This window comes from Microchirus variegatus (assembly GCF_963457635.1).
Source record: "Microchirus variegatus genome assembly, chromosome: 22".
Classification (NCBI taxonomy): domain Eukaryota; kingdom Metazoa; phylum Chordata; class Actinopteri; order Pleuronectiformes; family Soleidae; genus Microchirus; species Microchirus variegatus.
The window spans coordinates 18,083,573-18,096,593 of record NC_139823.1 but is presented as its reverse complement, the minus strand read 5'-3'; the positions used below and the strand labels follow the sequence as shown (position 1 = coordinate 18,096,593).

Here is a 13,021-nt window from a genome sequence, read left to right as displayed (position 1 = left end):
AGTGATTGTGCACACACACACACACACACACACACACACACACACACCGTGGTCTCTTTGTTTTGCAGCTGATCAACAGAAGATAAAAGCCAGTTCCTGACAGCAGCAGCATCAGCAGCAGCAGCAGCAGCAGCATCAGCAGCAGCAGCAGAGTCTGCAGAGACACAGTAATGTATTCCTGAAGCTCTCGCTCCGCATCGAGGAGGGAAGTGATTTCAACTCATTAAGCGTTTACAGAGCAGCGACTTTCTCTCACTGCAATCTGATTATTGCTTTTTTTTTTATGATTGCTCCTCCAGATGTGCTTTACCGGGAAACGAAGGGTTCCACGTGTGCAGCGCCACCATGACGAGAAACGGTCATTTTTAAAGGGTTTTAACGTCGTTTTAAAAATGTTGTTTTAATACAAGAGGAGGATGAAGAGGAAGAGGAGGAGCAATTTCATTTATTATTTATTCAAATGGATCCTATTTTTAAAAGATTTTCATAATTTAGTGACAAAAAAGAATTCAATGAATAATAAATATCCAAACAATAAACATCGTCTCCATTATTTTAGGAACAGGATCAAAGCGGATTTGAAACTTAAAAACAACAACTTTTGGAGCTCGGAGCTGAAATCAACAGATAAAAAGTCTTATTTTTACCCTCTAGGAAATGTTTAATATGTATTTTTGTTGTGGATAAAGCAAAAATCTGAATAAAACCCATGAAACAGCAGCTTTAGATTGAAATAAAGTACATAAAAATATTTTTTTCCACCCAAAATATCATATATCATTTACTCTAATGTGCCAAAAGAAGTATTTATAGTAAAATACACCAAAACAATAGACACACGGCACAATTGGTGCATTTTTCCCAGTTTCATATTGAAGAACTATGAAATAAACCTGAATATGTCTTGAAAATGGTAGTTTCTTTGTTTAAAATAATACTTTTATTGTGAAAAATCTTTATTTTTACCCTCTATGAAATGTATATATTTTTATATTTTCATAATTTTTCAGCACTTTGTTGCAAAAATACAATAAAAACAACAACAATTGCTGCATTTTTTCCCAGTTTTATATTGAAGAATTATGAAATAAACCTGTATACGTCTTGAAAATGCCATTTTCTTTGAGTAAAATAATACTTTTATTCTGAAAAACAGGTAAAAAGTGGAGACATTATCTTTATTTTTACCCTAAATAAATAAAACCTGTGAAAAAGCTTCTTTAGATTGAAAAAATCTTTCCAATTTCCCTAAAAAATATCATATATTATATATTCTGATGAGCTGAAAGAAGTCTATATAGAAAAATACACTTTTTTTTTAATTTTTCAAAATTTTTCACTACTTTGTGCATTTTCCCCAGTTTTATATTGAAGAATTATGAAAGTAACCTGAATATGTCTTGAAAACGGCAGTTTCTTTGTTTAAAATAATACCTTTATTGTGAAAAACGGGTAAAAAGCTTCTTTAGATTGAAAAAAAATATCACATATTATATATTCTGACGAGCTGAAAGAAGTCTTTAAATGTTCATAATTTTTCACCACTTTATATTGAAGAATTATGAAATAAACCTGTATATGTCCTGGAAACTGCAGATTTTGTTGTTTTTGTTGAGAGGTTAAGAGGTTAAACAGCACATTTAAACTAACACGTGTTTGATTGACAGGCTGTAGTTGAAGCCACGCCCCTGTACTTCCTGTCACATGTCCTGACATGTTAAAGGTGGTGTCATTGGTCACAGAGGTGAGTCATAAGTGAGAGTTTTAACGGTCACAGTTTGAGGAGAGCAGTGAAGGTTCAGGGTTTAAAGTGTTTAAAAGAGTTTAAAAGAGTTTAAAAGAGTTTAAATGATGCACAACGAGTTTTTAAAATCACACCATGTTTCCTGTTCAGAGGCTGAATCCAATTAGGTGATTAAAAGTGGGCGGAGCCAGATGATGAGCCATTTTTTGGGATTTGGACAAAAGACGAAACAGTGACAAACAAAAGAATAAAAAAAGACTCACTGTGATGGGCTTCAGAGGAGCAGAGCTGCTGGGGTTCGTGCTTCTCTTCTCATGTGGAAACATCAGCCCGGAGAAGACGAGTGCGGCCGAGCAGGTGACGGCGAGCTCGCAGCTGCCCAGGTCGTCGTCGTCGTCGTCGTCGTCGTCGTCCAACCGGACGCTCCGCTTCCCCGTCAGCTACCGGCTCAGGAGCGACCAGCTCAGGAAACGGCCTCGCACAAACGCCTCGGAGAACCTGCCGCCGGAGTCTGGGAGCAGCGGCGGCGGCGGCGGCGGCGGCGGCGGCGGCGATCGGCTGACCTCGGGTCAGACCGCGGCGGCTAAACGGCACATGCAAGGCCCAGACCTGAACCCGCCTGTCACGCAGGAAACAAAAGTAATCCTCTTAAAGTCATTTCTACCTTTTTTAATCTCTCAAAAAAAACAAAGATTATGACGTTTGTTGACCTCACACCAAACCCCATTGAGAAAACCGGCGATTTAAGCTCACGCGGACGCCGCGTTTGGTGAGTTTTTGTCACAAACGAATAAATTCAAAAGGCAGAATTCATCAAACGAAGCGCGTTTAAACCAAATGAAGGAGGTCGCGTTACGTCACAGCGACGCAGGAGCCGCTGTGTCGCTGTGACGTAGAAAATCGCTGGTTTTCTCTATGGGGTTTGGTGCAGGGGGAGAGCGAGTTGTTTTTAAAAACTTGAATTTAAAGGCAGAAAATGCTGTCTAACGGTGACAAAAATCAGAAAACGTGTTCTTTTAGATACAGTAGGCTTGAGCAGATGTGGGGTTTTTATGAATGGAGTGGTTAAAATCTGTTTTTTCCTCATGCTATGCCTCAAAAAACAAAGCCCCGAACTGTGCCTTTTTGAAGTATATATATGAAGTGTGTGTGTGATCTGTGAAAGTGTGTGTGACCTGTGCAGTGTGTGTGTGTGTGTGTGTGTGTGTGTGATGTGTGCAGGTGCTGCTGACGTCGGAGGAGCGCGTTCGCGTGCGCGCCGACAGCGTGGCCGTGCTCTGCGGCGAGCGCGAGGTCAACGTGGAGGTCAAACGGAACTTCCTGGGTAACGGCTGCCGTTCATTACGTGTGCGTGTGTGTGTGTGATGTCAGAGACCAGAGTTAAAGGCCTAAATAAGAACATTGGATGTAACGGTGGACACTCTGCGCTTATTCCTGCAAATGTTGGATCGATAACAGTTTCCTCCTAATTTTCTTCGCCCTGAGAGATCGAGGTATTCTTGGACTCGACGCATTAAGAAGCCTTTTTATTTGTCCTGTGGATGAACCTCCGCTCGCTGTGAGTGTTATTGACCGAGCCTCAGGTAATGGTCTTGATTTAAGCCGTGCTTCGTTTCTCCTTCCTCCTCTTCCTCCTCCTCCTCCTTCTATCCTTTTGTTCTCAGGTAACGGTCAGCTGATCCGTCCGGGCGACCTGACGTTGGGAGGCTGCGTCTCGTCGGGAGACGCCGACAACGTCGTGAGGTTTAAGACGGAGCTGCACGGCTGCAGCAGCACAGTCAAGGTGTGTGTGTGTGTGTGTGTGATGATGAGAAACGGTCGTTTTTAAAGGGTTTGAACGAGTTGTAATGTCGTTTTAGAGAAAAAAATTAAATAAAATTGAGGAGGAGCAATTTCATTTATTATTTATTCAAATGGATCCTATTTTTAAAAGATTTTCATAATTTAGTGACAAAAAAAGAATTCAATGAATAATAAATATCCAAACAATATGATCCAATCGCGTCAAAGTGGATTTAAAACTTAAAAACAACAGCAGCAAAGTCTGTCTTTTGGAGCTTCGTGTTGAAATCAACAGATAAAAAGTATTATTTTTACCCTCAATTTAATGTTTAATGTGTATTTTTGTTGCAGATTATGCAAAAAACCCATGAAACAGCAGCTTTAGATTGAAATAAAGTACATTAAAAATATTTTTTTCCACCCAAAATATCATAAATCATTTACTCTAAAGTGCCAAAAGAAGTATTTATAGTAAAATACACCAAAACAATAGAACCATGGCACCATTGGTTCATTTTTCCCCAGTTTTATATTGAAGAATTATGAAATAAACCTAAATATGTCTGTTTAAATGGCAGTTTCTTTGTTTTAAATAGTACTTTTATTGTGAAAAACCTTTATTTTTACCCTCTATGAAATGTATAATATGCATTTTTGTTGTGGATAAATCAGATTATGCAAAAAATAAAACCTGTGAAACAGCAGTTTTAGATAAAAAAAATATTTTTTTCCGCCCAAAATATCATATATCATTTACTCTAAAGTGCCAAAAGAAGTATTTTTAGTAAAATACACCAAAACAATAGAAACGTGGCTCAATAATTGGTGCAATTTTCCCAGTATTTGTGTGTTTCTACTTCCTGTTTCCTGCTCTCACACACACACACACACACACACGTTTCTCCCCTCGTTTCAGGTGACTGATGACGCCCTCGTCTACTCCTTCGCCCTCATCTACTCCCCGACGCCCGTGGGCAGCTCCTTCATCTTTAAGACCAACTCTGCCGAGGTGGGAATCGAGTGTCGCTATCAAAGGTAAAGCTACACAAACACAGGCCTGGAAACCTCCGTCTCAGTCAAACATGGCTGCCGACAGGGACACGGAGTCTTTAAGAATGTGTATTTGTCACTTTATCTTGCTTTTAAACAGCCTTTTACTGAAGTTTGTGTCACTTTTTTAAGGCACGCTCAGGAGCTAAAATTGTTGATTTTCTCTATGGGGTTTGGTGTGGGAGAGTGAAACGTGCGTTTCCAGGCAGAAAAGTCGCTCGACGGCAACAAAATAAAGTGGTGAACGTATTCTTTAGATGTCGCAGACTTAAGCAGGTGTCAAATTGGCGAACTTTTATGTCTCAGTTCTTCGTTTAACCTCATTTGTGGTGGGGAAAAAAGCTGAATTACCCCTTTAAATCAACCCCAAATGACCTGGGGGCCAATGAGTATCAAGTGTGGCCAGTAGGGGGCCAACAAGTGGGAATAAATCAAGGGAAAAGGGCGAAAAAAGCAACCGAATTTCAAAATAAAAGCCTCTATCTGTTTTTATGATGCAAAATTAACATTAGCAGAAGAGCACTGCCTAATACGAGTAAGGAATGCTAAAAATTAAAGTGGTAAACGTATTATTTAGATGTCATAGACTTAAGCAGGTGTCAAATTGGCATTTTATCTGCAAGCTTCGATGTCTCAGTTCTTCAATTAACCTCATTTGGGGTGGAAAAAAAACTGAACTATCCCTTTTAAACCAACCAAAATGACCTGGGGGCCAATGAGTATCAAGTGTGGCCAGTAGGGGGCCAAGAAGTGGGAAAAAATCAATGAAAAAGGGGGAAAAAGCAACCGAATTTCAAAATAAAAGCCTCTGTATCTGTTTTTATGATGCAAAATTAACATTAGCAGAAGAGTGCTGCCTAATATGAGTAAGGAATGCCAAAAATTAAACTGGTAAACGTATTATTTAAATGTCGTAGACTTAAGCGGGTGTCAAATTGGCATTTTATTTGCGAGCTTCTATGTCTCAGTTCTTCAATAACCACATTTGTGGTGGGGAAAAAACTGAACTGTCCCTTTTTAAACCAACCAAAATGACCTAGGGGCCAATAAGTATCAAGTGAGGGCCAACAAGTGGGAATAAATCAATGAAAAAGGGTGGAAAAAGCAACCGAATTTCAAAATAAAAGCCTCTGTATCTGTTTTTATGATGCAGAATTAACATTTATATCTTGAAGAGTCTTGAAAACGTCTCGTTTCGAGTCGCATCTCAGATGAAACGAGCTTCGTAAACTTATTCTTTAGATGTCATAGACTTAAGCAGGTGTCAAATTGGCATTTTATTTGCGAGCTTCTATGTCTCAGTTCTTCAATAAACACATTTGGGGTGGAAAAAAAACTGAACTATCCCTTTTAAACCAACCAAAATGACCTGGGGGCCAGTGAGTATCAAGTGTGGCCAGTAGGGGGCCAAGAAGTGGGAAAAAATCAATGAAAAAGGGGGAAAAAAGCAACCGAATTTCAAAATAAAAGCCTCTATCTGTTTTTACGACGCAAAATGAACATTACTTTAATAAAACATGCAGAAATGAGTCATTCTAACCACATTATTCTTCATCTTCTGCCCGTCTAATCCCGCCCTCGCAGGAGACAGTACGTGAGCAGCAGCGCCGCCTTGAGGCCGACGTGGACGCGGCTCGCCACGGACGCCGTCGCCGAGCAGCGGCTCGACTTCTCCCTGCGCCTCATGACGGGTGAGGGGGGGGTGAAAAAAGACGGAATGAAGCAATAAACTCCGAGTCTTTGGAGACTTTGACTGTTTTAAAACATTAATGAAGTTTAGTTTGCACGGCGATGAGTTTCCAGATTGATCGATAAAGCGCTGACCTCATCTTTTTTTAATCCCTTTCTGATTCAATTACAGTGAAAATCTCCACGTGCCGTTTGAAGTTATGAAAGTTTAAGTGAGTCTGTGCAGACGCAGAGTCTCGTCTGCAGGTTAACGATGATCTGATGCATCTTTAAAAGTCCTTTTCCGCTTGTTGTCCGTGTGCACCTGCGTCCTCTTCTTCTTCCCTCTGGGTTAAAGTGATCAGATTAATAATCCTGTATTTGATTAGAGGACTGGCAGTCGCGGAGGACGTCCGGCGTCTACTTCCTCAGCGACGTGATGCACGTGGAGGCGGCGCTGCTGCAGGGCGACCACGCCCCGCTCAGGGTCCACGTGGACGACTGCGTGGCCACGACGAAGCCCGACCCCGCCTCTAATCCCAGATACCCCTTCATCAACAACCACGGGTGAGCGGCCGGATTAGAAAGGAGTGTATTTGATATATGAAGTATATTTTCCTCATTTTTAGTCAAAATGTCTAGTCTAGTCTAGTCTAGTCTCCTCACACATAAAAATCACCTAAAGAGTAAGATTTAAGTGAAACTTGTGTATCCAGGCAGAAAAGTCAGTCAAAATAAAGTAAAAGTAAACATTCTTTAAAAAAAAAACAAAAAAAAACTGAACTATCCCTTTTTAAACCAACCAAAATGAATTGGGGGCCAATGAGTATCAAGTGTGGCCAGTAGGGGGGAATACATCAATGAAAAAGGGGGGGAAAAGCTTCAATTTCAAAATAAAAGCCTCTGCATCTGTTTTTATGATGCAAAATTAACATTTATATCTTGTAGAGTCTTGAAAACGTCTCGTTTCGAGTCGCATCTCAGATGAAACGAGCTTCTTTGACGCGTCGTAAGGTTTTTAAGCCGCTCGTCTTGACTTAACTTGAATTGAGACGACAAATCTGCTAAAGTTACAATAAGGTAAATACGCTTCAGATGATGACAGGACGGTGAATTAGTGCCCTAATATGAGTCAGGAATGCTAAATTCAAGACGTTCAGTCTCAAAATGCCAGATTCTAATCTCATTTCAACTTAAACAGAGAACAGTGTCACAATTACTGAATTAAAAATGAGTGAAATACACTTGAAACGAACAACAGATGCTAATTTTGAGCATCACAAGCTCATTGTGAGATGCAGAACGTCACAATGCCAGTCAAATATAGCTTAAAAAAAAAAGTTTTCACGGTTTTATCTTGTAAGGCTTGAATATAATGTCTTGGAAACGCTGGAAACAAAACAAGTCAACAACAGTAGCAGGGGGACTAAATTAGCACTCAAATTAGCAGCTATACATGCTAACAAACACGCCGGAAACAAAACGAGTCAACAACCGTAGCATGGGCACTAAAATGAGCAGCTATACATGCTAACAAACACACTGGAAACAAAACAAGTCAACAACAGTAGCACGGGCACTAAATTAGCACTAAAATTAGCAGCTATACATGCTAACAAACACGCCGGAAACAAAACAAGTCAACAACAGTAGCACCGGCACTGAATTAGCACTAAAATTAGCCGCTATACATGCTAACAAACACGCCGGAAACAAAACAAGTCAACAACAGTAGCACAGGCACTAAATTAGCACTAAAATTAGCCGCTATACATGCTAACAAACACGCCGGAAACAAAATAAGTCAACAACGGCAGCACGGGCACTAAATTAGCACTCAAATTAGCAGCTTTACATGCTGACAAACATGCCGGAAACAAAATAAGTCAACAACGGCAGCACGGGCACTAAATTAGCACTCAAATTAGCAGCTATACATGCTAACAAACACGCCGGAAACAAAACAAGTCAAAAACAGTAGCATGGGCACTAAAATGAGCAGCTATACATGCTAACAAACACGCTGGAAACAAAAGAAGTCAACAACAGTAGCACGGGCACTAAATTAGCACTAAAATTAGCTGCTATACATGCTAATAAACACACTGGAAACAAAACAAGTCAACAACAGTAGCACGGGCACTAAATTAGCACTAAAATTAGCCGCTATACATGCTAACAAACACACTGGAAACAAAACAAGTCAACAACGGCAGCACGGGCACTAAATTAGCATTCCTTATATGTCAAAAAAATATTTTGCAGACTGCAAATCATGTTTATGTTTTGAAATCATGTTTTGGCGTCATGTTGCGCCACCTACAGCCGTCTACCAGTCATTGCAGTCAGTAGAGTCTCAGCTGCCGAGCAACCACGGGTTGCCAGTTAGGTCAGAAAAAGAAACCTAAAAAGACCTCTGTATTTTGAATTTGAATGTAGTAACTGTTTTTGGCCACATTCTTACATATGGCGCCTTTAACTTTTTTTTTCCAGTGTATACATGTGTTTAAAGGAGGTCATAATAATCCAGATGAATGTCTTCCCTTAGGTGTTTCACTGATGCTAAGCTAACGGGAGCTAAGTCCTACTTCATGCAGAGGAGTCAGGAGAACAAACTGCACTTCCTGCTCAAGGCCTTCAAGTTCCACGCGGATCAGAGGAATTCGGTGAGTTTTACTGGACTCTGTGAGGAAACGCGTACATCGTACATCAGTGTTCTTCATTCACTCTCCTGACTCCACAGATCTACATCACGTGTCGCCTGAAGGCCAACGCCGTCTCCGTTCCCGTCGACTCGCAGCACAAAGCCTGTTCCTTCCTCACCGAGGCAAACAGGTGACAGTTGTTGTTTAAAAATCATACCTTTTTATATACGTTATAAAACATCTGCTTTCCTGCTCAGCGGTGAAGGATTCTGTTCTCATTAAAGCGACAGTTCTGTTTTTGTGACGCGTCGTCAGCACTCGTGTCTCTGAAAACCTGGATTTTAGCAACTTAAAAACAGACTCTCCTCATGAATTCTACATCAGGATAAGTCTACGATATCTTATAAGGATGTTTCCATCTTTATTTCACTGTTAGAAAGCTGGAAAATGAAGTTTATAAACCACTCACTTCGCAAGTTCGCAAATAAAATGCCAATTTGACACCTGCTTAAGTCTACGACATCTAAAGAATACCTTTACCACTTTAATTTTTAGCATTCCTTACTCATATTAGGCAGCGCTCTTCTGCTAATGTTAATTTTGCATCATAAAAACAGATACAGAGGCTTTTATTTTGAAATTCGGTTGCTTTTTTCCCCCTTTTCATTGATTTTTTCCCACTTGTTGGCCCCCTACTGGCCACACTTGATACTCATTGGCCCCCGGGTCATTTTGGTTGGTTTAAAAGCGATAGCTCAGTTTTTTCCAACCCAAATAAGGTTGAATGAAGAACTGAGACATAAAAGCTCGCCAATTTGACACCTGCTTAAGTCTGCGACATCTAAAGAATACGTTTACCACTTTATTTTGCTGTTTGACTGACTTTTCTGCCTGGAAACACACGTTTCACTCTCCCACACCAAACCCCATAGAGAAAATCAGCGATTTTAACATCACAGCAACACAGGAGTTCACAGGAAGTTGTTGATCCGCTGCTGCCTCCATCATTAATTTCAAGTGTGATATTATGTCAATTCGGCATTTGAAAACCTGTGTTCAGATTAACCTCAGTGACACAAAGTGACCACACGAGGCAACATTAGACCAGCAGCTCCTGTGTCCATGTGAGCTAAAATCACTGATTTTCTCTATGGGGTTTGGTTGCACGGAGTTAAAGTGACACAAACTTCAGATTTTCACCTAATAAAACCTGTTTAGCTAGTTTATGATGTTTTAAGAATATGTTTGTGGCTTTATTTCACTGTTAGATGGACTTTTCTAGCTGAAAAATTAAGTTTGTAAACCACTCACTCTCCCTGCACCAAACCCCATAGAGAAAATCACAGATTTTAACATCACAGCAACGCAGGAGTTCACAGGAAGTTGTTGATCCACTTCTGCCTCCATCAATAAATTCAAATCTGTTATTTTGTCAATTCGGGTTGTAAAATCCTTTGTTCAGATTTACACAAGTGACACAAAGTGACCACACGAGGCAGCAGTAGAGCAGCAGCTCCTGTGTCCACGTGAGCTAAAATCGCCGATTTTCTCTATGGGGTTTGGTTGCACGGAGTGAGTCATTTTTAAAGCGACAAAAACTCCACTTTACACCTAATTAGCTAGTTTATGATGTTTTAAGAATATGTTTGTGGCTTTATTTCACTGTTAGATGGACTTTTCTAGCTGAAAAATTAAGTTTGTAAACCACTCACTCTCCCTGCACCAAACCCCATAGAGAAAATCACAGATTTTAACATCACAGCAACACAGGAGTTCACAGGAAGTTGTTGATCCACTACTGACTCCATCAATATCCTAAAATCTGTTATTTTGTCAATTCGGGATGTAAAATCCTTTGTTCTGATTCACCTCAGTGACACAAAGTGACCACACGAGGCAGCAGTAGACCAGTAGCCTCCTGTGTCCACTGTGAGCTAAAATCGCCGATTTTCTCTATGGGGTTTGGTTGCACGGAGTGAATCATTTTTAAAGTGACACAAACTTCACTTTTCACCTAATAAAACCTGTTTAGCTAGTTTATGATGTTTTAAGAATATGTTTGTGGCTTTATTTCACTGTTAGATGGACTTTTCCAGCTGGAAAATGAAGTTTGTAAGCATTTCACTCTCCCTGCACCAAAGCCCATAGAGAAAATCAACGATTTTAACATCACGGCGACACAGGAGTTCACAGGATGTTGTCGATCCACTGCTGCCTCCATCGCTAAGTAACAATGTCTTATTTTAGTGAATTCCGCTTTTGAAATATTTAATTTAGACATAACTCGGTGACACAAAGTGACCACACGAGGCAGCGGTAGAGCAGCAGCTCCTGTGTCACTGCGAGATAAAAACGATGATTTTCTCTGTGGGGTTTGGTTAATTTGTCCTATTTGTAAAACCTGTTTAATGGCGAAATAAAGCAGGAAACATCACTTTTTATATTTTCCGCTGTGTTTAAATGCTGTGTAGAGTTTTAAAAAAAAAACGCGCTCTGCGTCTCTAACGCCACTTTCCTCTTCTTCTTCTTCTTCTCGACCGTGAGCAGATGGGTGGCATCAGGTGGAGACAATAACGTGTGTCGCTGCTGTGAAAGCAGCTGCGTGGAGCGGCAGAGGCGGAAAAGAAGCCTGGCAACGCGCACCGGTACGGTTTTTACAACGCATACAAACACACACACACGGCAGCACGGGTTTATACTGTCCCCGGTGGCCTCTGTGGAGGGGGGGGGGAGAAAAAAAAGGCTTTTACATGGAGTTATGCATGCGAATGGTTGTATTATAAACGTTCAGACGAGCCGCGTCGCCTTTTTATTTAGCTCACAAGCTGTTTTAATGCGTCTGGGGAGGACGGATTCTTCGGCTAATCTCTTTTAATTGTCGCCCCTTCGCTTCACCCTCGCTCCGATTGGACGCCAAGGACTTCCTGTGCGGCGGGAGGAGACGCTCGTGGTGGGGCCCGTCGTGGCGCTCCTGCAGGAGGAGGAGGAGGAGGAGGAAGAGGAGGAGGAGGAGGAGGAGGAGGACCTGGACCAGGAGGAGTTAACTCCAGAGTCGCTGTCTCTGCTCCGGACGCATGAGGACGTTCACGCAGGTGTGTTTTTAAAGTGGTTTAAATTAAAATCAACAAAACAAGGAGGTTTTGTTTGTAGAAAGATAAAATTATTTTAAAAAAAAATTATATATATATATATATATATATATATTCTCAAGCGTGAATGTTATAAAATCCATTTCAAAGACGTAAAAATGGTCATGAAATGTGAAAAAGTTTTTTTCTTTTTCTACTTTTTAGATTTCATAAATGCTATACATCTATATATAAGACTTTATACACAATATTGTCTTCATTTTATGGATCAAATAGGTTTGTTACGGCTCCAGGTTGCATTTATTTGGGCGGAGAAGTGACAAAAATTGACGTTTTTTTTGGCTTATTTTAACCATAAAATAGCCAGAAAATGTCTTGTAACTGAGTGTTTTTGCAGTTTACTGCGTGTTAAAATGGTGTATTAACAATTTAAAATTAAGAAAAAGCACAATTGTTGGACACGAACGCCAGATTTTGTGTGTTAAATTGGGAATTTGAACAGTATTAAACGTATTTAAACTGGAAACTTAAGTCCAGGCGCAAGCATGTCAGTGTTAAAGGGTTAAAAGACATAAGACTTGGTATAAAAGTAAAGTTTTACAAATAATAGGCTACATCTGAAAACCCTACACATTAAAGTATGTTTCTATGTGTGCAATTGTTTCAAAATCTGTAGTTTTAATGGGTTTTATAAGCCTTAAATTAAGACTTATATACGTAATTTAGGCCTCCAATCTCAAATCCACAGGTTTCTGCAGCTCAGCAGCTTTGTTTTTCTATGAAAAACAAAAAAATTAACAAAAACCAAGAGGAAAGATGAGATCCCAGAACTTAGATTTTAAATCTGCAGGTGATTAATCGTGTTTGAGGGCGCTCAGTTTGCTCATTTCAAGTTTTAATCTGGGATTAACAAGCAGAACGTGCAGTTATATCACTGTTAATATGCTTAAGAACAAGCGGTAAAACTTACTTCCTGTCGACCAGTGGAGAAAAAAGCATGAATCTGTTTGTTTTCGTGATGTTTTTAAGCTTATGTTGCTTTT

The 13,021-nt window shown here is 40.2% G+C and overlaps 1 protein-coding gene across 1 annotated transcript; it reads left to right on the top strand.

Annotated features, from left to right (window-relative positions):
• Positions 1 to 2,011: 2,011 nt before the first annotated feature.
• Positions 2,012 to 11,967, top strand: LOC310943201 (zona pellucida sperm-binding protein 3-like; the record flags this gene model as incomplete). Its single annotated transcript, XM_083908727.1, has 10 exons — positions 2,012 to 2,383; positions 2,966 to 3,068; positions 3,409 to 3,527; positions 4,443 to 4,561; positions 6,161 to 6,267; positions 6,634 to 6,811; positions 8,793 to 8,910; positions 8,988 to 9,079; positions 11,437 to 11,491; positions 11,863 to 11,967. The coding sequence occupies 10 exons, from the start codon at positions 2,012 to 2,014 to the stop codon at positions 11,965 to 11,967; spliced, it is 1,368 nt and encodes a 455-aa protein (XP_083764853.1).
• Between the last annotated feature and the right edge of the window lie 1,054 nt (positions 11,968 to 13,021).